The 27,595-nt window shown below is 37.6% G+C and overlaps 1 protein-coding gene across 3 annotated transcripts in view; it reads left to right on the top strand.

The window, feature by feature from the left end:
* Mctp2 (multiple C2 and transmembrane domain containing 2) overlaps positions 1-27,595 on the top strand; it is a 248,963-nt gene that overhangs the window by 121,016 nt on the left and 100,352 nt on the right. For 2 of the 3 annotated variants that reach the window (XM_045146215.1, XM_045146216.1), the window contains exons 9-13: positions 4,112-4,276; positions 6,350-6,480; positions 16,493-16,679; positions 18,943-19,036; positions 20,900-20,935. In XM_045146215.1, coding sequence (XP_045002150.1) covers positions 4,112-4,276; positions 6,350-6,480; positions 16,493-16,679; positions 18,943-19,036; positions 20,900-20,935 — 613 coding nt within the window. The remainder of the gene's footprint in view (positions 1-4,111; positions 4,277-6,349; positions 6,481-16,492; positions 16,680-18,942; positions 19,037-20,899; positions 20,936-27,595) is intronic. The other variant, XM_004658162.2, reaches the window with a different exon arrangement.

Here is a 27,595-nt window from a genome sequence, read left to right as displayed (position 1 = left end):
TCTTTTGTTTCTGTTGCTTTCTTGTCTTCTTTTTTTCTTTCTTTTATTCTCTGGCACTGCCAGTTTTAGATCTTAGAACCACGGAGCCTTGCTTTTGATGGTGCCAGTTGTGGTCTCAGCTCCCAGCTCTACGTACCCCTCAAGCATCTTTTTTTTAAAAATATTTTTATAACTCCTAACCCTCAGCCCCTTTTCATGACAGACAGGATGCACTGAGCAGACCTGCCCATTATCCCTAAGTTTCCATTGTAATCACCCCAAGAAAATGGGGCACTGGACTCTCAAATCACCACTTCCCCAGCATGCCTTTTGGCATGAATCCTCAAGTAATGTATGTCACCTAGGTATCATTCCTTTATATGGCCTGGAAGGGTGATGCATTTACTGTTGCCAGTCTATTTCTAGATCAGAAACCTTCAGGACTATGAAGTGAATCCATGTGTCTATTTGAAGTGCATGGAGGTTCTATAGCATACATTCTGTCTCCCTTTCTTCCCATTCTGCCTTGGATGTGGGTTTTTTCATGACCCTGAAGTCACTGAATATTTTCAGGGTAATTTTCATTTTTATGGAAAAAAAAATGTATGAATTTCTTTTTCAAGGTAGGGTCTTGCTCTAGCCCAGGCTGACCTGGAATTCATTTTGTAGTCTTAGGCTGGCCGCCGACTCACAGTGATCCTTTCACTTCTGCCTCCCAAGTGCTGGGATTAAAGGTGTGTGCCACCACACCCAACAAAAATAAGTATTTTTGGTAAGCTGAAAAATCACACTTTGTTTTTACTATTACTAGCTATTGAATGTGCTTTCCATGTAAACCCCTTTTTTCTGTTTAAGAAGAATTTGTATAGATCAGGTGGGATGGGGGCCCAGGAAGAGGTAGCAGATTAATGAATAAGTAGAAGTAGAACAAAATTCTGATCCTCGGGGAAGAAGGAGGAAAATAACACAGCCCTGATGTGCAATATTTTATTTCTTAAGTCTGCAGAGGAATGGGGGTCAAGGCCCAGAAACTGTTCTCTATCTGCTGGTGTTTGTTTCACTCAGGTGGGGGGGTGCTTCTCTGATGGGTCATTTCCTCCCCTCTTATCATATTCCAGGCTGCATTAAGATGACAAATTTCCCTTATATACATGGACACAGACATGACAGTCTGGGCTACTCAGCTAAGTGAGTGATTGCAGGTGAGCTGACTTATTGTAGGGAGAAAAGGAGCCTTTGAAGAACAAGATAGATTTTGCTAGTCTGGCTCTTCAACAAAACACAATTAGGATGCTTGGCCCTGCCCCCCTCCCATTACTTTCCTCCTTTAGGAAGATAAGTATTGAAGTAACTAAAATATTTATTTAAAAATTAAATTTAAAAAATAAAACTTCTGTAAGGCACACACATAGCAAAAATTTCTGACTTGCAAACGAAACTTCACATTGTGGAAATGAACTTAGAGTGGCATTTGCAGAAATATTTAGGATAAAATAAGCAAAATAAAAGTTCTGTTCTCTTTCCTGAATCTGTGTACTCTACAATGAATAATTCACTTCTCCTATCCTGCCTTTAGGAAGGAGAAAAAATAAAACAACACTTGGACAGCAGACGAGCAAGTCCATCAGATCAAACATGACTGCGTTAAATACTAAAATGTTCAAAGTCCGACGGAGATAGATAAAGGCTTTGATGGAAAGTGGATATTTCCCAGGGACATTACAAGCAATAATCCAGATGTTATGGTGTAATGCAGCGAGTGTCCATGGATAGATCAGGAGCTCCAGCCAAGTCGTGCCTGATGCAGGCCTCAGCCTTGCCCTCCCATGCTGTTCCGCCATATGGAACCCATCCCCAGGCCCCCTTAATAACCAGCCTTGGATTCCATTTCCACAGAGCTCATAGAGCTAAGTGGAACTGTTTTATGGACAAGTTAGATAGAAGCCTTTCCAAGATAAACATCCAATTTGAAATTAGGACATACCAAGCCACAAAATTATTTTAGAGCATATTTCATGGAAGTGCCGCCATTTTTCTTAGGCAGTTGCCAGACTGTAGGATGCCCTTTGATCCTTTGTGGACATTACTCCCTGTTTTATAAAAAGGATTTTGAAATAGTTGTAACATTGAGGGAGGAATATATCTGTCGGAACTTTGAAGCATGGCCGTGGGACAGGTCATGATTTTGCTTGTTGTTTGGCAAGTCAAAATTTAAGAAAAAGAAATAAAAGCAAAGAAAGGAATTATAGCCAGATCTATGAATCAAAATCTCATTTTCCTCTTAAAGATGGAAGTGTTCAGTTCATGTATTTATGAAGTTAGGAAACACATTATGTATATATATTTGCATACACATCTCTGTGTGTGTGTGTGTGTGTGTGTGTGTGTGTGTGTGTGTGTGTGTGTATGCTTTGATGTGTATCCATATATTGTGCTAGTGGGGTGTTTTTAGCAACTATAAAATCACTTAATTTAAACCATTTAATATCCTTGATTATATAATATATTGTGTAAGTGAAACAACTTTTAATATGGGCTAAATAATAAGTATTCACGTTTTCTTGGGGAAGAGAGTTTTTCTTCTTTTAAAGTTACTTATTTTACCATTTGTATTATTTGCTTTGTTTTAGTATCTTTAAATTCTGTCTCTTGTGTGTGTGTGCACACACACTCATGCATGAACATATATTTAACAGAAAGGTGTCATGAATAGAAGTGTGGCAGTATGTTTCTTTTCAAAATGTTTTGTTTTATGATATCATAAAATGATTAGCAAAATCCTGGTACACCAGTGCTTCCTCATATATTGAGAATGTGGATTTATTGATGTCACTTGGATGAAGTATGCTGCTATATAATTTATATGGTCTAACATATTCTTTGTTCAGATAAATTGTGACTAACATATCTGAACAAACTGGTGTCAAAGTGATCATGAAGGTACAGTGAAGAGATGACAAGAATGAACATATGGTGTCAGAAATCCATTGCTTTACTGGGATGCTCCACACCATTTACATTCTTCAGCACATTTATTTTCTCCTTCACATACAAAGTCTATGCTTGTGCCAGCCCATTTCTTGAATGGAGATGGAATCTGCCAAATAAACAGACTATTGTACCAGGTGGGGATCCAAACTCCATGAAAAGACACAGATGAGATCCTGGGTCAGTGTGAACATACACATGTTAATAATGCTAAGGAAATAAGGTTTGAGTTTGAGTGGAATTATTGAATGCCAGTTACATAGAAGCAATTAGAGAGTTTCCTTTAAAATTGTTTAGCTAGAACAACTAAAGAAGGGAGAAATGAAGGAAGATTGAGAAAAGGGTGAATCTAATTAATAAATACATAGGGACTTAGTATATGCTTTATTCTTTTTATCTTTGTGAAGGTGTAGAAATTAGAAATTGGGAATTTACAGAGTGCATCTAAAATTCCTATCATTTAATAATAGGGCATGCTTGCCTTCTTTCTATATCATGTCTAAAGTATGTGCATATGATATCATTTAGTAAGGAAAAGACACAAGTTAACAATGACTGAACTTCCCCTGGGTGCCACGTGCTCTGAGATACACTCTGTAGATTCTTCCTACCTATTCCATCTACCTGCTAGACCTGCATAGCTCATTTGGCTAGCTTGCAACCTGAAATTGGACTCATAAAATGGCATAGAGTGCCGTTTTTTTTCCCAGTAGTGGCCCAAAGAATAAGGAGAAGAGAGGAAGTTGATTTGGAAGAAAGGATGGAATCAAATGTGAAGGGTAAATTCACAAACATGATCACTAAATGTGAGAGGCATTTCATCCCTTGTATCTGTTTCCCAGAGAGTCTTTCTTCCTTTCCTACTATGAAAACAGCTAAAGGGCAAGTTCAAGTATTCCACATCTGGGTGGGAGTACAGACCAGTGCCAAATTCAAGCATTGCTTACACTCATCTTTTACTATTTTGCTAAAAGCCCAAAGCTCAGGAAGAAAGTCACGAAACTGTGACTGCACATTTGCAAAACCTTTCCCCATGGAGAGGAAGACCATATGATTAAAACTGAGATCTGGGATCCCTATGATCATTGGAATTATTCTCAAGAATTAGCAGCACATTTATATGTCATCTTTATTTTTGCTTTAGTCCTCTTTGATACGCAACCTACGGCTTTCAGAGTCACTGAGAAAGAACCAACTCTGGAATGGGATTATAAGTATAACTTTGTTGGAAGGGAAGAATGTCTCAGGAGGAAATATGACAGAGATATTTGTCCAGTTAAAACTTGGAGATCAGAGGTACAAAAGTAAGGTAAGTTCTGTCAATTCTATAAGGAGGACAACATTTCCCAGAGTAGTAAACATTGACTATATTCACCATTCCAAATTTCATAAGAATGAAGCTTATTTTTAGTTCTCCTATTCATACTAAGTAGTTTCCAAAAAATGTAATAATTGCATAGATGTATTCCACTAAATGAACATTCCTTTGATTGCTTTGTATGATTTATTTTAATGTGTATCTTAGATGTAGAGGGAACTTTGTAAATCATAGTTTTTAATGCATGATTCATTTCCATTTTGAAAATAAGCAAAGAGTGCTTCTTAGAGGAAAAGATAACACATTTTCAATATCCAAAAATAAAGTGGTACATGCTCAATAGCTTATTACAATGCTTAAAATACATAAAACATTTTCAAAATGTATATCCTTTTCTGTCTTTCACCTATTAGACCTAAGACTGAAACCAGATATCTAGTACTGCTATTTTGCTGTAAGTTTTCAAAAAAAATAAGCTATGTAAACTTTGAAAAGTAAAAATCATAGCATTTAAAATATTTTAAATAAGTTGTTTTATGCTGCCAATTCAAATCCCATTTAATTTTTAATCTTAGTAATTTGATGTGGATTTGATTTCAGAACTATAGTTTGCAAACCATGGAAACTGATTTGTTTTACATAAGTATCATGAGAGAATGTTTTCTGTTTTTATGAATTGAAAGAGCTAGAGTACTTGAAAGTTATATCCCTGGCTAAAAGCCACATAGGAAAAGATTCACTTAGAGATTTTTGACAATGACCCAAAGGTGTTTGCAGTTTAAGTTTTCTACCACTCAGGAACCAACAGAGGCAGTTGTAGATAATTTGGAAAACAATACGGGGAGACAAAATGTTGTTTATGCCCTCACTGTTAAGTATAAAATCAAACATCAGACATCTTTTACTCTAGTATAAAGGACAAAAAGGGGCAGAGGAATAGTTTATCAGATACAAGAATAATTTGAAAGATGATTTTAGAGCTGAAATATGCAGATAATTATTTTAAACAGGTCATTTTCTGCTGTCCCTCATGCAGAGCAGCTGTGATGATCACTTCTCTCTGTAGGATGTCCTTAACTAGCCAGCATCAGGCTAATCATCTGTGGGAAATGAATCCATCCTTAGAAACACTTAACCCTTCTTATAGATGTGGAGAATAGAATCAGTCCAAGATCTGGAAATTTCAACTTTGGAGAATATTGGGTTTAACCTGTGGTTCTCATAGGTGTTTTTCTTCTTTGTGACTTCTGAATTTTATGATCTGATGTTAAAATCTGATGTGATCACCAGTTTATATAAGTACACATGAATTAGAGTCAGCATATTTGCTGCTAGGATTTAATAGTTAGAACTTGTCCTTCGAGCCTAGACTCAGCCATCAACATTTTTACTCTTTATTCAAAAAATTCATCTCTGTAAATGAAAAAAAGTTCTGACAGTGAATCAACCTCATAGACAATTTGTTATATTCACAGTATACAGAAATGTGTAGCATATCCAAACTGCGCTTGCTAACTTTTCAAGTATAGCACAGTGGGATTTCCCAGTCCTACCCTTACCATAGTGTTGGGATTCAATAGCTTTGGATTTAAGAATAGGCAGCAATGTATAAGTCATAGATTTTTCCCTTAATGCATTAGATATGTATTAATTAAGGCATTAAAATGTTAATTCACCTGATTGTTAAGACAAGTCTAGATGCATATAGCAACAGAAAGTTTACTTTAATATGACTAACCAGATAGGGTTATTCTTCTTTAAGAAAGAACAGTTTCAAGCTGCTGGTTATATATCCATTTGATGGATGTGTGTGCCTATGGCTTTGAAGGTTTCTTTCAGTATACTTGTTAACTTGGAGGACCAATCACTGAGTATGGTGGCTATCTTAGAGTGTTGTCATATCTTTCCTGTTCCTGACCTACTCCAGACAGTTAAATTTAACTTAAGAAGAGGCAAAATCTGTCCCCATGTCCTTGTGCCTTGTAGAAATAACGTGAATGTGTAGCTGCTGTAGCAATGAATGGCGTTTTAAGAAAGTAAACATTGTAACTGCATGTTTTCTAGACACTGTGTAAGAGTGCAAACCCGCAGTGGCAGGAACAGTTTGACTTTCACTACTTCTCTGACAGGATGGGCATTTTGGACATTGAAGTATGGGGAAAGGACAGCAAAAAACACGAGGAGCGTCTGGGCACGTGAGTCTGCCTCCTTCTACTGGGTGGGAGCTTGGCTTTTCATGGGACTGGTTCTGAGAGAGTGGCTTATCCATGTAGGGAGACAGGAGTAATCCCTGGGAACCAGTGGTAAGCTTGGATACCCAGTCCTGAGGGTGGGAGGGGTGGGGATGTTTTCTGATTGGCAAATGACATTCTGTACTTAAGCAGTGCTTTAAACATAAGAAAACACAGTGGTCCTTCCTATCCTCAAATATTGATTCTTGGGTCCCTGCTGATACCAAAATTGACAGTAATCAGATTCTGTCTATCAAATACTGCAATATTTGTATACAACCTTTGTAATTCTCTTATGTACTTAAATATATCTCTAGATTACTCATAATACCGTATTACACTATAAAAGCTATGTGAGAAGTTGTTATACTCTATTGGTAGATGCCTCCCTCAAAAAGTATCCCAATATATTCAGTATAGACATTACTTTTAAAAACATTTTGGTCCAAGGTTGGAGTAATCTGAATGTGGACCCAAGGGCTCATTACAGTTTGCATCAGGAATTCTCTAAAGAAAAGTAACATGCCTTCTCAGACCATGTGAGACATGTTTATATATACTTCTAGCATACAGTTTTAGTTTGATTAACTATCCTACAAATTAGAAAAACTAAAAGGCAAATTGTCTGCCATGTGTCAATGATGTTCTTTGTAAAACTATAATTGAATCAACTGCAGTTAAAGCTATTATTTCTTTTGGATTCCAAATAAGGTGGGCTCCCAAGGGCTGCAAATTGTTCAATGAATTCATAATTCTTCGTAGGGTTGTAGTAAGGACTACAATGCCATGAGGTAGCACATGAGCGGTGGCTGGCCTGTAGTAAGCGTGAAGGACATGGTGGTGGAAATTCATGTTACCCCTGATTTGCACAGCAGCATTGGTTTTATTTGTGGATAAGGAATGTGGGACAGTTCCTACATTGTCTGAATCAAACCTGGACCTTGACATCAAGAAGATGTATTAGGGCTGCCTCTTAAGAATCGCAGGGTCCCCTTCCTCTTCTGTGCTATGACAAGCACATCTCAACATTTGGGATTCCATCTAAGTTCTTTTGTTACTCAATACTAAAAATTAGGAACCACTCAACTGCTACTACCTCTGCATTTTACAATGAGGGAAGGCAGAGGCCTGAGAAGGTGAAATATATTTCTAGCAACAAAAAGGTTGGAGGGAGAAATGGCATTAAGCCAGCTAAGTGATCCCCTGACAGTACTTATTTTTGTAGTACAGTGCATGGAACATGGAATGCAAGTGTTTCTTCGTGTTCTCGTCCCACCCTCAGTGAAGCCTCTGTGAGAGGGCTTCAGCAGTAAGGTTATTTCTTCCTGGATTCTCAACTCAAGTACTGTCTGGCATGTTGCAAGGAACTTTTGGCAAATATGGCTTTTTAATCAACCTGATGCCATTAACTTGCCCCAGGTATTGGACGTGAACACACGTATAAGCTTGTACACAGTATATCAACGTTTCATTATACAAGTCTAATCACATGCGGCAGTCCAGCTTGACCAGAAGCTCTGTGGTGGCACTTGTACCCTTCACCTTGTACATGCCCTAACCCTGGTGGCAGTGCTTTTCAACATCTCTCTGCTGCCTTGTCTGGTGGAAGCAGCCACTGAATTGTTAAACCTTTCCAGGTCAGCTTTGTGCATTGGATGTTACATTACCAAGCTCTAGCAAGAGACTCCTGTGGGCTAATAATATTTCATGACCATAGCTTGTCTGGTTACTATTCTGATCTCATTTCTGTCTCCCCTGCCCATGCAGGGTAAGTGAGATTTCTCAGATGTGTATCACTCTCTCCTGCTTTGTCACCGCTCTGACAAACCAGGGCACTGAGAGCAACCAGGGCAGGAGGCTCAGAAATGCCTGTGGAGAGAGGATGGATTATAAAACTCAGAGAACACCGTGTTCCAAACTGTTATCTGCTCAGTGGGTATCTGGGCCTCTTATGATGAATGCCCCATAGTTATTTTAGTAAATGCAATAATAATAATAATAATAATGCCTTGCAGGTCACATATCACTGCATTGTCATGTTTCCGTCACACCATGGGAAACACTTTTCCAAATGAGTGTTAGTTTGCTGCACAGAGACAAAGAATGATCAGGGATGTCCTTTATAGCTCATGTTTTGTCATTTGGGTGTTCATTTATTATTTTAGCTATTTCCTGTTTGCAACTGAAACATATACCTGTCTTCTGGTCCTCTTGTCCTTCCTCTTTATAGATTGTAAAGAATTTTTGTTTCTTTTTTGGGTATCCTTTTCCTTTTTCCTCTCCTGTATTACAAAAGATAACAAAGTATCTCTTGGGAGTTGGCTCCGCAGTACTGCCTTGCAGTGAGTGTCCAGATGGAGAGGAACCCAAGAGCAAATATTATAGTGGTTTTCAGATATAAATGAGACATTATTATTAGGAGTTGTAGCTCTTGTAACTCCAGCACTTGTAAATCCAGCACTCAGGAGGCTATAGCAGGAGAATCATGAGTTTGAGGACAGCCTGGGCTACTACATAGCAAGATCTAGTCTCAAAAATACATATAATAGCCAGACATGGTGGCACACACCCCTAATCCCAGCACTTGGGAGGCAGAGGTAGGAGGAGTACCATGAGTTCGAGGCCACCCTGAGACTACATAGTGAATTGACTAATGGACTAGAGTGAAACCCTACCTTGAGAAACAAACAAACGAACAAAATTTTCTACTGGCATATGCTTTTATCACTAGCAGGTTCTCTAGCTGCTTATTGTCAGCTACCTTCCAGAGCTTTCAACTTCGTAATGCCATACATTTTCCTTTTCTTTGTAGTGTTCATTGTTAAGGATTAACTATGTATGTTTCAACTATTGAGAAAATATTGTCTGAGTGTTACTGCAGAAGAATCTAAATGTGAGGGAATGGTGACTCTCTCTTAAAGCATGGGTCATCTTTCATTTCAGGCAATACCATCATGGTAATAGTTTTAACCTTATCTGATTAAAACCTTATTGGTGAAACTTCCCATTGCAGGTAATTTGATCTCCAGGAAGAAGCACCATAGGTCTGTATGGCAGGGGATGGGTGTTGGTATATGATCTTACTGGCCAACATTCAGGGTCATCATGAGTTACATTAGCAATGCCCAGTGACATTGCCAATAGTGAGCATTACTGGAATTAATTCAAGAATTTTTTTCTGGATAATAGCTAAAGATTTCTACAATATTCACAATAAAAATGATGCAAAGGTGGGCTGGAGAGATGGCTTAGTAGTTAAGTGCTTGCCTGTGAAGCCTAAGGACCCCAGTTCGAGGCTCGGTTCCCCAGGTCCCACGTTAGCCAGATGCACAAGGGGGCACACGCATCTGGAGTTTGTTTGCAGAGGCTGGAAGCCCTGGTGAGCCCATTCTCTCTCTCTCCCTCTATCTGTCTTTCTCTCTGTGTCTGTCGCTCTCAAGTAAATTAAAAAAAAAAAATTTAAATGATGCAAAGGTAAGTAAGTAAAATATAATTAGTAAAATTCAGTATGCTATTCAGAATATTATATATCTTTTAAAAATGTTTGTATAAGTAAGCAGTGGGCATCTTCTACAGCCTGATGAATGGATCATCTGGTCACAAGGATGAGCAGAAGAGATTAGCCTGAGCAGGGATGACTAAGGGTGAGCAGCAGTGATCAGTCTGAGCAGTGCTGGAAGGCCTTCATGATGTAAATTTGGTGTTGACCATATGTGATATGCACCACACTGCAACATTTGCTCATAAGCAGGGCAGCCGTAACATGAAATCTTCAGGCCTGGAGAAATGGCTTAGTGGTTAAGGTATTTGCCTGCAAAGCCAAAGGACTTGGTTTGATTTCCCAGGACCCACGTAAGCCAGATGCATAAAGTGGCACATGCATCTGGTGTTCTTTTGCAGTGGCTGGATGCCTTGGTGTACCTATTCTCTCTCTCTCTCTTTCTCACCCTCTCCTGCCTTTTTCTCTGTCTCTCAAATAACTAATTAACAACTAAGTTAACGAAATTTAAAAAAAACTTCAAAACAAAACCCCTTCAGAACTGGAGAGAGGTAGTGTGCTTTTATGGCAGGTAAGACATAGAGCTAAGCTTCACCTGCTCTAACTTTTTAATCAAAAAATGAATATATAAAATATAGATGAATATAGATTATTCCACTTTGACTTGTTGCAAAGAAATCATGATTTTTCTTAATAGATATTTTTCATTTCTAGGTGATTTTAGAAATTCACTTTATTAGAATATTCTAGACTTAATTCAGTTTGGAAAGGTTGAAAATGAGAATCCATAAGCCCATTTTGACCTGCCTCACCATCATTCATCAATCCCAGATGGTGTCTTATAAAGTGGCTCACATTCTACCAGTTTCTTAGTGGCTTTGAGGCAGTGAAAAATCTGGGCTAGAGTACTTCTCTGGACAAATTGCACCCCATGCCGTTGATCTGCTTTTACAGCCAGGCTTGACACATTCACCATCTTCTTCCTGTTCGCTCACTTCCTGAACCTCCGAGATTTACAGCTTTTAAAACTATAGTCCTCTTTTGTGCCCCTTGCATTTAAGTTAAAAGCTGACCAGTCTGTAATATAAAACATAGAATTATGTTAATGAATACGAGGTTAAAAGCTATCATGGCAAGTAAAACTTGAACAGGGTTGGCTGACTGATATGGTAAAATTATGTGTTGAAGTAAAACATTAAAATGTGGGATTAATGGAGAAAGACTAGAACAATAGGTCAGAAACAATGCTAAATCAGCACATTAACTGTCTGTGGATAAGAGAGAGGAAAGCTTTAATGTATTTTTGTTGTAGAAAAAACAAAGGTAATTTAGTTCCTGTTTTCTTCAGGTTAGTAGTAACCTCTTTAAAAAAACTTTAGTCATTTTCCATATGAAGGAAGAAAAGATGATTGGAAAAATATTTAATTAACAAAAATAGTAGGCTTTATAATTTGAATTTGTGTGTGTGTGATTTTCCTTACTTCATTGGAATCCTGGGTTTGTACATTCATTTTATTCAACAAATATAGATATCACTGTGTGCTAGGAAGGCTGCAGAGGAGTGGAGTTTAGGAGCACTAGGGTTCATGTTGTGCCAAGCAGCAGGCAGTGGACCACCAGGTCAACCAGTTTGAGCTGACAGGTGAAAGAGTCAGCTTTCTGGAGGCACAGCAGTGTAAAAACTGAGTGGGTACTAGAGAGCAGAACAAGGAACTTAGCAGAAGAGCTTGGGAAGACTGAACAAACAGGGACAGGTTTCGACACCAGAGACATTCACCTCCCACCCACCTCCCAAAAAACACTTGACAGTATGAAAGGATGATGATGTTCTCAGATAAGGATTGAGAGAGGAATAGGCTACATAACCCTGGGATTTATCCCATGTAAATGAACAATGGTATCTTTTCTCCAGGTACCAACATGTCAATGACCGGTTTGGCTTTATGTACACAAGGCAAATATCTGTACTATATCAGTTTCCATCAGTTGCATTTTCTAAGCTCTAAGCCTTGGATGAAGGTTTTCTGCATAACCGAGAGCAAGTGTGCTGAAGTTTCTGAATGATTATTTGAGATTGTCACTGCCTTGCATGTGAAGTCATACACAGTGCCATGGGAACAGCCCTACTTCCTTAATGCTCATTAATCACATTTCTTATAATGAAGCTCTGTGAAGTTGAGTTTCCATATTGTTTGTAGCTGACAGTAGAAAAATTTTATGAGTTATTACTTCATCAGGCTTTATTAGCAAACAGATCATAGAGTATTTTGGCAGAATTTGTTAGGCAATAGTGAGTTGAATTATTGTAAACAATTATCCTTAGGATAATGTCTCTGATATTTTTATTGATCTGCTTATGTTCTCATCAACCAACCCTGTAATTAAAAAATAGTTATATTGATATAATACTCCAAATCTAAGTTATTAGCATTCTTATAGATCAAGGTTGACAGTCTAGAATCCATGAGGCAATATCAAATCGCTGCCTGTTTTTTTTGTTATTATTGAATTTTAATTAAAACATAGTCTTACTAATTTATTTACACTTGTCTATTTCTGTTTTCATGCTTTAAGGAGACTCGAATAAGAGTAGTTTCATCAGATATCATAAAGACCAAAAACCAAAATGTTTAATATTCTGGTCTATCAGAGAACAATGTCCTTGTTTTTTTTTTTTAAAAAAAAAAAAACCTGATAATTCCTTATCAAACCCATGACAGGTCCAAGTTGGTCCTGAGTCTGGCATATGACAAGTAGAGGTTAATCCTGAATTCTACACATAACAGGTAGCTAAATAGATAACAAAAAGTCTTAGAAAACAGAAAATATTTTTGTAGGACTTCAGTAACAATAAGAAAGGAACAGTAGTCTAAACAATTTATTTTGTAGATTCTGCTAGATGAATATGGTACTCTAATGGAAAAGAGAAAAGAAGGAGCCTGGATTACCTTTTAAAGATATTTAGTATTAAAGATGTCTGGTGAATACATATTTTAGTGAATAAAGAAAAATTTTACCTCTTAAAGATTTTATATTTTGCCCTATTTGTCTTTGAACCTAAAAAGAAGCCATTTTATTCACTTAATATTATCTCTCTTTTGGAAGTTTGGGTAAGGATTGTGGTAAAACATCTGAAGTTGTAAAGAAAACTTTTCTTCTGTTCCTTTTATTGATAATCCATGCCTTTCCATCATTTGGATTTTGTCCATTCTATCATCTCCACCTCTGGTTAATGCCCAGAACTTTTGATTCTTCTTTTAAAATAAGGGGAAATTGGACTGAAGTTGAAATAAGGTAAGATGGGAGGCCTGTTGGAAAAGGGAATGTCTGAAATACATTTCTTCTTTTTCTTGTACTTCCTTCTTCTACTGTGAGAGTAAATGGTAAAGTCGTGTGTACAGAAGAGATGGAAACAGTTTATGGAAATCCATCTCTTCTTAGGTACTGATGGTAAAACCATAGGGAGAGTTACTCCAGATTGTTTCTTAAGACATCAATATGCCTGATTGGTATAGGGGCCTTATAGACTAGGTGAAAATTCATTTGTAAATATTTGTTTTGTTTGACATTATACTTACTAATGGTTATTTTTAATTTGTTCTAAAATGACACTGAGAGAGTGGTTGTTTAGCTGTATTTCCTTAGTAGTTAGTGGAAAAACAGAGAATCCACTAAGTTGGTACCAGAAACCCCAGCCTGCTGCTTATAGGGCCCAGATATCGAATCCTAGCATGGCTATTTTACACACAGGTGCTGTTCCTACTAAATAAACTTTAAAGAGCAGGTATGCTCATAACATTCACAATGGATGGAAGTGACTAAAAAATTGAGTATAATTTCTCAGAGGAAATCTAATATTTGCCTTTGCATTGTATTGGGTATGTGGTTCACTGACTTTTTTTTAATAGCAAGCTGGTTTATGCCAGCAAGTTGTACATTTTAGCATTCACTAGGACAGTTTAAAGTTCTTCTAAATATGCTAATATAGCTTAGAACAGTGTTCTACATTATTCCTTAGGGTGATTTAGGACTGTCTAATATTAGCTAAGAAAAATTGTATTATTACTAGCTTAGGACATAATTTTTTGCTACAGAGAGGTTAGTCATTATTAACCTTCAGAACTCTTGTCTCCAAATAACCTTTGGTTATGCAAACACACAAAACCACTAGCATTAAGAGCAAACATTCCAAGAACAAAAATAAATTGCCATTTTCAATGGCATTATAAAGAATGGGAAATATAAATAGTTTTGTGATAATCTGCACTAATTGAAGGGACCAGTAGAGAGAATTCTTGAAAATGTGGATCATTTATTATTCCCTAGGACAGAGCTTTGGTAAATGAACATGTATGTAACAGTGTAAAATAATAGATTGCCCATAAGTGCATATACTATGGCAATGTTGATTAAGAATACATGAGCTGGGCTAGAGAGGTGGCTTAGCAGTTAAGATACTTGCCTGCAAAGCCAAAGAACCCAGGTTCAATTCCCCAGGACCCACTTAAGCCAGATACACAAGGAGCTCATGCAACTGGAGTTCATTTGCAGTGGCTGGAAGCCTTGGCATGCCCATTCTTTCTCTCTGTCTCTGTCTCTGTCTCTGTCTCTCTCTCTTCCTATTTCTCTCTCTCTCCCAAATAAATAAATAAATAAATATAAAATAATTTTTAAAAATATTTTAAAAAAATATGTGAGTTAATTATGTCCTAAAGAAAAGTAAATGTAATTCACCCCTTAAATAATTGCCTATGAAATAAAATACTAATATCTTTTCATCAGAGCAGTCATTTTAATTAGTTAAGATTCTTTGTTTTAAAAATATTGTTTTGAGCTGGGCGTGTTGGCACATGCCTTTCCCAGCACTCGGGAGGCAGAGGTAGAGGTAGGATTGCTTTGAGTTCAAGGCCATCCTGAAACTCCATAGTGAATTGCAGGTCAGCCTGGGCTAAAGTGAGACCCTACCACGAAAACCAAAAAAATATATATATATATATACATATATATATACATATATATATATATATGTATATATATATATACATACACACACATATATTGTTTTGACTTAAAGTATAAACTACAATATATAGATATGTATGTATGCATATATGCATGTAAGTATTTTCCTCTAATAGTAATACTTGATATATTTATAATATGCTAGACCCACCAGTGGGATCCCTCTGGGTAAATAGACAGTAAATACTCATGCGTATTTAATTTTATAGTTGTGTCAATATGTGAAGTATTTTTTGGTCTTGTAATAAAAGCTGAATAGACTTTTAAGTTAATTGGTTTCTCCCACTTTAATTGGAAAGAGGCTTGCAATCTTTCAAATTGATTACACTTGAAGAGTTTGTCTATGTATCTATATGGCTCAAAATTGCCATAGCCTTACTTAATATCAGATTACCTATTCTATGTTATCTGCCTAGTCATACGTTGAGAATTTAGGGTAAAAAATGTATTTGGACTCACTGAGAGACAGTTCTTATTCTCTAAAGTCTGGAATATTCATCATGCTCTGTAATTGTGAAGAGTATATGAGACTTCTATTAAACAAAAATATCTCAGAGCAACTATTGCTTGGCTCCCACCCTCCTGCTTACATGAACTTTGAAGATATGATCCAGGCCAAGGCATACCTTTCAATTTAAGGCAAATCACTGTCTGGGCACCTCAGCAGCCCACTTTTGAAGGTTTGCTTCTGGTTTTAAATGTGTTTGAGGTTTTCAACAGCTCCAGAACACTGGCTCTTAAGAGGTGGAAAACAGGCAGTTTCTAGCAGATGGGTACAGCCTTCCTGGCAGTGTTGCCAAACTAGGATCAATCCACAATACTTCATGCTACATGTATCTGAAAAAAACCATCGGGGAAAATCCTGTGGAACCCTGCCTATTGGAAAAACACCTCCACACGTTGCTTTAAATAAAAATTTGCTGGTTGGTATTAATCAGTTGGGAAGAACATGCATCTCCCTTGTGCTTTTATGTTGAATTTGCTTCTTCTGTGAGTGAACCATAATTCAATATCTTAATTTGTAAAAGCCACAGGGCAGGGAAGTCATAGAGAACATTGTTCATGACACTTAAAATATTTCACATTCTTCTCCTTAATTCTTATTTTTAATGTTCTTTGGTGGACCTTATTTAGCAAAGATTGGACTTTAGTCTTTTTCTTTGTCATCCTCTAATGCTGCTTTCTCTTTGATTTTTTTTTTTTTTTTTTTTTTTTACAACCTTTTCCTTTCCTCAATTTTCAAGCAAGTTAGGCTGGGTGTAAGATTCCTGAGTCAAAGAAGTCCTGGAAAGCATTGGTCAGTAACCTATTCCTAGATCAGGGAGGTTTGGAGGATGAGGAAAGATAGACAAGACTAATCTTAGGAGCTTCCACAGTAGCTTTGAATTAATCAGTCTTTTTTTTTTTTCCCCTTTCTTCTTCTTCTTTTCTTTTTGTCTCCTAAAATTTTTCTAGGTGTAAAGTAGATATCTCTGCCCTCCCACTGAAGCAAGCCAACTGCTTAGAGCTGCCTTTGGAGAACTGCCTGGGGGCTCTCCTTATGTTGATCACACTGACGCCCTGTGCAGGCGTCTCCATCTCCGATCTGTGTGTCTGCCCCTTCGAGGACCCCAATGAAAGAAAACAGATTTCCCAGCGATATGTGAGTGCGGTGCCTTCTTACATTGCCCACTTCTCCAGCTCCCACCCACTCCACTTTTTTTTTTTTTTTTTCCAGTTGAAGCCAAGTCTCTGAATTGAAAACTACATCAAAAGAGATCTTTGTCCCGAGTTTAATTGTGTGTCTCATAAAACAAGACATCAGGCCTAGGGGTTAATGTGCTGGTGAGAAAGTAAAAGGAGAATTGCAGTTTGCCTGGATATTTTAAAAGCCAACATGGTTTTGAAAGTCTTTAGCTTTTAGGAAATCTTTAGAGAATATTGAAATACTCATAGAAGCAGAGACTCTTATTTGGCATGCCTTGCAATTGTAAATAGGAATTGTAAGAGATGTTCACTAAAGTAACTTTTTCCAACCAACCACGAATTCATATGATGCTATAGACACGAGAATTTGTTAGGAAAATCTTCATGCCTGACCAAGCAGGAGACAGACATGAAGGACTTGGTACTGTACCAACTGGGTGGTGACGTCTGTGTATAATTTTTCCTTAAGTACCAAGTGTCAATGAGTTTACTCAGTATTTTTAAAAATATTTTATTTTATTAGAGAGAGAGAGAATATGCCACCAAGGCTCTCCGCCACTGCAAATGAACTCCATGTACATGCACCACCTTGTGCATCTGGGGCTTACATGGGTATTGGGGGATTAAACCTAGGTCCTTAGGTTTCCCAGGCAAGCATCTTAACTGCTGAACCATCACTCCAGCCCCTACTCAACATTTTTAAGTCAAATGATTGTGTCATCTATGTCCTATTCACATGTTTATTCATTTTACTAGGGATTTCTAGGTATTTTTATTTGCATTCTGTTTTTATGTCATCTCCTTGATAAATCAGTCGTTATTTCCTTCCGCTGGGGACACATTATAAGGACGTGGCATGAAAATGAGTGAAGATGCATCCTTATTCAATGACAGAATCCATGTCAGCATAAAGTGTTGTGCCCACAGAAACCGTCACTGTGCTGGCATATTGACTCATTGAGTCATTCTCCATTGAAGAGTAAACATCCTAACCACACATCTCATTATTTGCCCACATCCTCAGTGCCAGTTTGCTATACCTGGGAGAAATTTGGACAGAATTCTCTACAGGTGTTCTTGCTGATGACTTTAGTTTATCAGATGAAAATTTGAAGGTGGAAATCCAGGCATTCCCTTGGACAAACTGCAAAATTTATAAAAAGTCCCTAAGCATGAGATTTGTAAAAATAAATAGGGTTTTATAAAAGCCTGATACTTGTAAAATAATGTTAGTAGTATCATAATAAATCTTTCAATGATGCCTTGGGATCCAAGAAGAACAAGAGTAGAAAAGGCAGTAAGGTATGTAGGAATCGTGAGTCTTTCTTCAGTGAGCAACGTGGCCAGCTGGTCAGAGGGAAGGAATTCTGTCACGAGCAGGGTTAAGGGCTCTCGATTCCTATGTTAGGCTGCGAGAATCAATACTCTGCATTGACTTTTAAAAATTCACTTCAATGTACACTCTGATCGTCGACTAAACATATAGCCCAGGCTGATCTTGAATTGTGTTCCACCTGCCCCAGCCTCTCTGGTGTGCTCATTCAGGTTGATAGGATTCTTAATTTGGCAGAAGAGATATTTAAAGGCATTTCTACCTCTAAATTCCACATATATTTCATATCAAAACTGCTGTATTTTTTTTGAGAACTAGTCATTTGGTTGGTATAGGTTGAAAATATGAAGGAGAAATAAAATATAAAATAAAATAAAAAATAAAAATAATGAACTGGCTAAAATATAGACCTATAATTTGCTTTGTTTCCATTCCATTCTGACAGTAATATGTATCTGTGAGATGACTCAGGTTTAGTCCTGTATATCCATACTTTTACACTAACTAGATCAGATTTATATTGCTTTTAGGGTGATTAAAAAAGTTTTCTTAAGAGAAAAGAGTGAGTAGGGAATAAATGTAATTCCAGCCTCACATTTTCCCAGTAGGGTACCTGTACTAACACCAGGGGGCGATGTTAAAAAGCAGATTGCATGTGCTTCTAATTTGTTTATTTGGCGGTTGTAGTTAATTAATTCTCAGTCGTTTACTTTTAATCTGGTGCCTGTACATGCCCGATGGTTCTATTGACTGACATACTGTAGCTTTTCTATTTTTCTAAGGACTTTTTGAGAAAGACAAAGCTAGAGTATACGTTCTGTGAAACTTCATGGCCTTTGCAGCATATTAGAAAAACTCTCATTGTGGATGCCTTTTGTCTCATCAGTGCTTCCAAAACTCCCTGAAAGACATGAAGGATGTTGGCATTTTACAAGTGAAGGTTTTAAAGGCAGCTGACCTCTTAGCAGCAGATTTCTCAGGTACAGAACATTTGCATATTTGCATGGTCATTCATTTTAGTTATTGTTATTTTTTTCTGCTTTGGAGTAATCTGAAGGCAAAACAAATGCTTGATGAGTAGAAATAAGTATACAGTGATCATGTTACTTTAAATAGAGTAATGCACGTAAACAAAAAAGGTACTGGCTTAAGCAATTGTTTTCTCATTGTGCTCATTTTTTTCCACAAATTACATTTTCACATGATTTTACTGGGGTTCAATCATATACAAATTTCTGTGGGATCCAAATATAGCAATGGATTATAAATTAGGCATTTGGTCAGGTTTAGCTGTTGTCTTTCTGATGGCTGCTATCCCTGTACTCACCACCCCATCACAAGGTTCCTTGAGCTGAGTGTCAAAGCACATCTGGCTGCTGGCCTCCCTGTTTTCCTGACTAGAATCTAGGTCCTGGGACCTTGACATTGTCCTTTATGAAGTTTCTGTTGATGTATGGTGAACTTGAGCTTTCAGATAGAAGTCAGAGCAGACATGCTTTGTTCTGAACTGGGTTCTGCAAAATGTGGAGTAAGGCAGACATTCTGAGGTCTGATCAATCTATTTCCACACATTGCAGAATTCACCCCTCCTGCTGCCTCACAAGTTAGCTGCCTGCATGACAGACAGATGCTATTTCCCCATTAAACTGGTGAATACAAACAGTGATGCACAGCACAGTTCTGTTGACCAGCAATGAATGCTTGCTTTTTCGCTTTTCATATTCTAGTTTTAGGATGCGGCTTACCCTTTTGTTCTGCTTACACAGAAATAATTATACTTCATTTATATAACTTGAAAATTCACAAGGCTGAGTTTGAAGAGCTTAAATTTGGGAAATAATTTTCAACTTTTAGAACATATGATGACAGCAGTTATGAAAATATAACTTCTTTTAAAATGTTTGCATACTATCTCAAATATTGAACCCACAAAAATGACTAACATACAATTAGTTTATGTAAAAATGATCACATCCTATGGGGATTTAAGATGCAATTGGCAAGCAGATTTAAGATTTATTTTAAGTTTCTAAAATAAGACCTATAGGGAATATTAAAATACATATTAGAGTGTTTATATTTATATGCATGCAATGTACATGAGTGCATATATGTGTGTATACACACTTATGGAGTCCATAGGACAATATGAGGAATGAGGGGTCATCTGTAGGAATGCTATCTAGGTTTTTTGTTTGTTTGTTTGTTTATTTTTTTGATACAGGGTATCTCACTTGCATGGAGCTTTCCCATGATGGGATTATAGGTGCCTGACACCATGCCTGGCATTTTATGTGGCTATTGGTTCAAACTCTTGACCTCACATTGTGAGGCAACCACTTTACCTATTTATTGAACTATCTTCTCAGCCTCTAAAATGAATACTACTAATGTTCAAATGTCCACTAATATATTGCAAGTGTTTATGGTTTCATTAATTTAGAAATTATCTTGCTTTTGTGTTTTGAAAATATCACTATGTAATAAGTACCTTTTGAGTGTCTTTTAGTTATTTATTTAAAATTATTTAAGACAGAGAGAGAAAGAGAGAGAGAGTACACATAAACCAGGGCCTCTTGCTACTGAAAACAAATTCCAGACACATGAGTCACTTTGGGCATCTGGTTGTATATGGGTAGTGACAAGTTAAATCTGTACCAGCAGGCTTTGCAAGCAAATACCTTTAACTGTTTATCCATCTTCCCAGGCCTATTTATTCAAATTTTTAATGTTAGCATGAAAAGTAATAGATGGCATTTTCATAATATATGTCACTATATTTTGTTCTCATATGTGCCTTTCCCAGATTGTTCAAAATCTTATATGAGCTTTTGACATTCCAGGTTTTGTCATCCCTGAAACATATCTAGGCTTCTCAGGTAATGTTTTTTCAGAGACAAATTATTTTTACTTCTTAGGTCGTTTTGAATTCACACTTGTACCTGTCTCAGGAAATGTTATAAGTCCCAAGAAGTAATGTATGCCTTTAAGAAGGGTTTCCCTAAAGCTCCTTCCATTGTGACAGGTTTTTGATCTCCAGTAGCTAAGGGTAATGCATATGAAGGTTTTGCTTTGTGTTTTTCTTTTCAAAGCCTTGTTTACAGTGACACCATGTATGTAAAGACTAGAAACTGTTTTACAACCTATGCTCTTGTACCCATCCTTTCACCTGCTGCCTATCAAACTTCAATTGCTATCAGTTGTCATCAGTAAATGACAGCTATTTCAGTCATTGAATCATTTCCCTAGAGGACTTTGACTATGAAAATAAATAGGAGAGGATCCCCCAAATGAGTCATTGTCAGTGCCAGAATATAATTTCAAGCCTTCTTTATGAAAAAATAGTTGTGGAAATGTTATTTTGCTGTTTGACTTATATGTAGGGCATTCGGGGATGATTTAGAAGTGGTAATGGTACGAACATATTCCAATATAAAACAAAATGATTAAAGATGAAGGAATGTTGTGTCGTAATGTTGTGTCTGCCTCAGTGCGCTGATGCTTTACTCCCTCTGTGTTAGTTATGAGAGTATTGCTTATAGTTTGAACTGTGGTAAAGAGGCTTGTCCTTGACTAAACATGTCTTTCAACCATGCAGATCTTTGCACTTAGAATCAAATTTCAGGGCTAGAGGGATAGCTTAGTGGTTAAGACACTTGCCTGAAAAGCCAAAGGACCCAGGTTCAATTCTCCAAGACTCATGTAAGCCAGATGTACAAGGTGGCACATGCTTCTGGAGTTCGTTTCCAGAGGCTGAAGGTCCTGGCCTGCCCATTTTCTCTCTCTCTCTCTCTCTCTCTCTCTCTCTCTCTCTTTATCTCTCCATCTCAAATAAATAAAATAAATATAAAATAAGTAAATAGATTCAAATTTCTCTGTCTAAGTTCCTTAATTCCTGGCAGATTTTTTCCCATAAGGGCCATTCCTTTAGCTGGCAAGGAGACCTAACCCAGAGAGTTTAATGTAACTTTTGGTTGTTGTATTTTGAGCCTGGGAGTCAAATGTTGGTAGCCCAGGCTGGCTTCCACCTCCCAAGAGCTGGGGTTAGTCTAAAGCTCTATGCTCATTACACTGTAACTTTTCTAACTGAAAATGGAAATGGATTCCAAGTACAATGAGGGGCCAACATTGATGTAACTAGCTCCCTAAAGGAGACCCGCAGTAATGGCATAAGTACAATGAGGGGCCAACATCGATGTAATTAGCTCCCTAAAGGAGACCCGCAGTAATGGCGTACAGAACTCAAGTACTATTGCTGTCACCATTATTCTTTCAAAACACCAGCAGCACCTGATCTTGGTCAGAAGAGACGTTCTTTGATGATAGTGATAGCACTAGAAGCATTCATGAAATACCAAAGTCTCTTCTGTACCCAGGATTTGCCAGTCAGTGTTACTACAGTATGGCTGTTCAGCAATGAAGAATTCACCTATGCGTTTAAAAGAAATCGATTTACTCTAACGAACAATGTTATCTAGACAAATGGTAGTCATTTCAGACTGGGTGAAGGAAAGAAAAACATTCTGTACTATCCACTTTTGTCTGTGTGTCTGACTAGCTTAGTAATCATTTATGTATTAAATGCAACATCATGGAGCCAGGATACCTTATGCTTTGAGTGTATTTCTCCTGAGTTTCCAAATCCTGACAAAGCAGAGGTTAAAGAGGTGCAGGTGGTGGTAGTGACCCTCAGAGAGGTTACAGGTCCCCTGCAATGCACAGAACCTACTGTCTTATAGGAGGCGTGAATGTACCTGGTAAAACCTTAAGCAACAGTTCTTGGATTTTAAAGCTGTCAGTCTCTGCAAGTGACCATTAGATGAAGGAAATATGGGCCATTCCAGCTCTTGCCATGAAATTAGGATATTCTTCATTACTTGTTGATGCCATGAAGTTAAGTGACATGATTATAAGGTGAAATAATTAAAATTTAATCCTTGTTATTATTCTATTGTTTTAAAATATTGGAATAGGGCTGGAGAGATGGCTTAGTGGTTAAGCACTTGCCTGTGAAGCCTAAGGACCCCAGTTCGAGGCTTGATTCCCCAGGACCCACATTATTCAGATGCACAAGGGGGCGCATGTGTCTGGAGTTTGTTTGCAGTGGCAAGAAGCCCTGGTGCACCCATTCTCTCTCTTTCTCTCTGTCTCTTTCTCTGTCACTCTCAAATAAATAAAAATAAACAAACAAAAAAATTGGAATAAAATGTATGTACCAAAGTAGAGTTTTTGTAAACATTTTCTTACATGAAGAGAAAAATTAATATATAGCTTTTTTGTGAAAATGGCTTTTTTAGTATTGGTTTTCATTTGTTTTTTTATTAATTAGTTTTGTGCTCAGCAAATACAGTCAATTTGGTACCATTATTAGGCTCATCCATTACCTACCCCCCCTTGGCCCCTCCTTATTGAAGTTTATGGGTCATGCATTCTGTTACAAATGATAATAACAACCTAAATCTTCATAAATTATCAATATACAAATATTTTTTAAAGGCATTAAGGCTCAAACAGACAAAAAATACTTGTCTAAATTATTGCTGTATTATTTTGTAACTATACTACTTTGTATTGGGTAGTTGGTGTTTTCATTACAAATAGATTTAAATTTACATGTACATCTGGATGTTGTATATTTTTGAAAATTTCTTTGTATACAAGAGAGGAACTGGAGCTGTAGTACATTTGGTAGAGTATGTGCCTAGCATACACAAAGCCTTGGTTATAATCTCCAGCTCTGCATAAAAATGGGTGTGGTGGCATATGCCTGTGGTTCCAGCACTTGGAAGATAGAAGTGGGAGGATCAGAAGTCCAAAATCGTCCTAGTCTCCATAGACAATTAAAGGCCAACTTGTGCTATATGGTATCCAACAGAGACAGAGAGAGGCAGGTAGTCAGAGGAGAGGAAGAAGAAGAGAGAGTATGGATACCTGTAATCTCAGCCTTTGAGAGAATAATAGAAGAGAATCACACATTTGAGGCTAGCCTAGACTACATAGCAAGACCATGAATAAAAAAGAAACAACAAGAAGGAAAGGAAAGAGAGGGAAAGGAATTTGAATCAACTTAACATGCCTTGGCGTCCATCTCTCTAATTATCGGTGAAAGATACTGTAATGTTCTAAGCTCTGTGTCAACATTAGATATGGATAGCCACGAACAGTTACCAGAACAAAAGAGCCTGTCAGATGTTTTTATTAATAAGTTTGCCTCACAAATTCCTTGAGCCTACCATAACCTACACTCTCTAAGTAATGGCTATTCACTCTGATGTCATTACTTTTGTAGTCATCAGGACATAGCCTTGATTCATGAAGCAAATGATGTACTGCACATGGTGATTCAAGGTGAACACAGCTATGCATAGAGCTTGATAAGACCAACATATATCACTCAGTGTAAAAGTCAGCTTTTTAAAGGAAAATAAATAATGCACAAGCTAATGATTAAAAGAGTGACAAAGATGTCATATTCTTGACAAAGCTGAAAAAATGATTAGAGCCCCACTTTTCCTATCTACAGTGGAAACCCCCACAGAGACTGGTGCATATGTTCTAATTTGCCCAGGACCACATCAGATACATGGACTAATAATGCTGGGAGATAAAATCAAGTTTTCTTTATAAACCATGAGGAGATAATAAAATGTACAATAAATAGGAAATAACTAGAGAATGACATTTTACAGTCAGAATTCTACTGTGGAAATGCTTTACACTTGAGAGAAATCAGTCATGAAGAGTATGGAGCTGCCTTGCATGGTCAGTCCATCCCTGTAGGACTGTTCAGCACAGCCTTATTATAACCATGGAGGGGTATAACCTGAGGGGATAGTGCAGCTTGTCAGTACTAAATAACACACATGCCAGAAATTCAACAGCTAGTCCACGACTCTTCCCTTCCATAGTTAACGTCAAAAGGACGTTTTACACATTGTCCTGCTCATCATTAAGCTCCTCCCTTATTAATTTGGTTATATGCAACATTCCTTTTAATGTGTAAAATGTGACTTTTTTCTTCTCCCTCTAGGTGGGTTAATTCTCATCTCTTTGGGCCTTATTCCTAGTAACAGAACCTGGCCAATGTTCCTAGGATGGCCTCTCTCCATTACGAATACTGTTCTAATGTGTCCAACGCTTTTCTGCCCAGTCTGCTTGCTTGCTCACCTTGTTCTTCGCCAGTTCAGTAGCCTAATTCAAAAGATCTCATGGTTACTACTAAACTTTCAACTGACAGTCAACCAGCCTGGGACCTTCAATTATAGGTAGAGCAAGTCTCACGTAGTTAATCCCCTGCAAATCCAACTCGATTTGAGTTTCCACGTGAGGGCTCCTGCTCATTCCCAATTTAATGCTGTTCTTGCTTGTGAGTAGGCCTGCCTGTTGTTTCTGTCTTTGCTATAGTTTTGAATCTCATAGAGTAAAGTTCATTCTCGTCCCCCCACCCAAAAAAAAAAAAAAAAAAAAAAAAGATAGAATACTGTCACACAATAGCTAGATACTTAGGTGACTTTTGTTTTAGCTCCCTGAGTCAAAAATAGTAACAGAGCGACCATTCCACTCCTAGAACAGGGAACTTCGTAATGTGTCAGCCTAGCGCTGCGTATGCATATGCCATGCCTGTGGGCGTCACCGTGCCTTCTCTCCGCCGAACCCCATCTTCATGCTTGCTGTTCATGCCGTTCTATTGAACTGGGTGTCTTGAGACACTGAAGGAAAGGAAGGAAGTAGGATGGGAAATACCATTTTACCCAGAATTCAAGGATACTAGTATTCTTAAAAAAATATCTCACAAGGAACTTTACTTCCTGTTGAAAGTTTGGGGCATATTTTGTTATATAAAGCAAGACATGTGTCACACAATGCTCCCCAATATATCTGGGTCATCTTGTTATCTTAGTGGTAATGTTGCCACTTAGACCCTTCCATACTGTCAATGTTAATAAATGAAACAACTAGCAAATTAATATAACCTTGAAATGTACCTGTTAGAGGAATAGCAAAGCCAAAAGTTTTGAATCAAGAAATGCAGGTTGAGCTGCGCATGGTGGTGCACGCCTTTAATCCCAGCACTCAGGAGGCAGAGGTAGGAGGATCACCATGAGTTCGAGGCCACCCTGAGACTCCATAGAGAATTCCAGGTCAGCCTGAGCTAAAGTGAGACCCTACCATGAAATACCAAAAATAAAAACAAAAACAAAAAAAGAAATGCAGGTTGCCATCAGACAGTCTCATTTCATCAATGGACATGTTAAGGCCATCAACAGTACCTGTCCCATATAAAGGACATAAAGGTTTTTTTAATTGCCTCACTTTCATGTCCCTGTTGGTTTTCTAAGTGTTTATTAACTTGAACGAAGTCAGCAAGGTGATGAATGTGGTGGCCTTTAACACATCACTGAATGCCTCTGCTGAGTGAACAGACACACCCTGGCGATCTGTGAGGGCAGCCTGTGTCTTCCTTCCTTCCTTTTTCCTCCCCTGAATAATGCCAAATGTAGGGAATAGTGTATAACCAAAGTCCAGAAGGATCTCACTGAAAATCAGGGCAGGCCGTTTCCCATTAGTTGATTCTCTGGCTGCACCATCAGGAGGAGCTCTTAGCATGTCCATCACATGAGTTTGAACTCCCATTGCTTCGCTGTGCTCTCCACTCATTACGTAAGTGCACGTTCCTAGAAGGGCTGCCTTAAACAAACCCTGTGCAGTTCCATCGCTTAGCTCTTGATTGTAAAATTAATGCATGTGTTTTTATCCTTTATGCTTATAGTAGCTGGTTCTCATTTTAATTCTTATATTATAGAACAGAATAAATAGAGACTCAGTGACAGGTATGAATCTTCATTTGGTCACATGCTGGCCTTTAGGTCCACTCTATGCCATCACTTTTGCGTGGCCATTTTTAAGGTTAACTTAAAGCCTAAATGACCATTCCTGTTGTTTATCATATGTTCAGTAACTGTGCTTTCTAATTATTCTTTTTAAAAACATAATTTTATTTGCAAGCAGAGAGAGATAGCAAGAAGAAAGACACACAGAGAGAATTGGCACTCCAGGGCCTGCTGCTACTGCAAATGAGTTCCAGTTGCCTGTGCCACTTTGTGTATCTGGCTTTATATGGTTACTAGGGAATCAAACTTGGGCCCGTGGGAATCAAACCCAGGTCGTTAGGCTTTGCAGGCAATCACTTTAACTGCTGAGCCATCACTTCAGTCCCTCTAATTCTTTATTATATTTATTTTACTAGAGTATAGATGATATAGGGAGAATTTCAAGTGCTATCTTCTTGCTATATGGTTTCTAATTTTCCTCATTTTAGGTAATGTTGGATTCTTAAGCATTTTAGTCACTTTTGGCTCCTCCACAACTGGAAATCTACAATTACCACTATAAGATGCTTTATTGTTTATATTTCTGCTAGAATTACCTGCTAAAAATGAAAACATTTCATGGTAAGGAAATTCCTAGGCTAAACTAGTTTAGTGCTTGCGTTTTACATTTTGATGTGTTAGATAACAGTTTATCATACCTTTGTGGCT

Source organism: Jaculus jaculus, chromosome 3 (assembly GCF_020740685.1).
Source record: "Jaculus jaculus isolate mJacJac1 chromosome 3, mJacJac1.mat.Y.cur, whole genome shotgun sequence".
Lineage (NCBI taxonomy): Eukaryota > Metazoa > Chordata > Mammalia > Rodentia > Dipodidae > Jaculus > Jaculus jaculus.
This window is presented reverse-complemented; position numbering and strand designations above follow the sequence as displayed.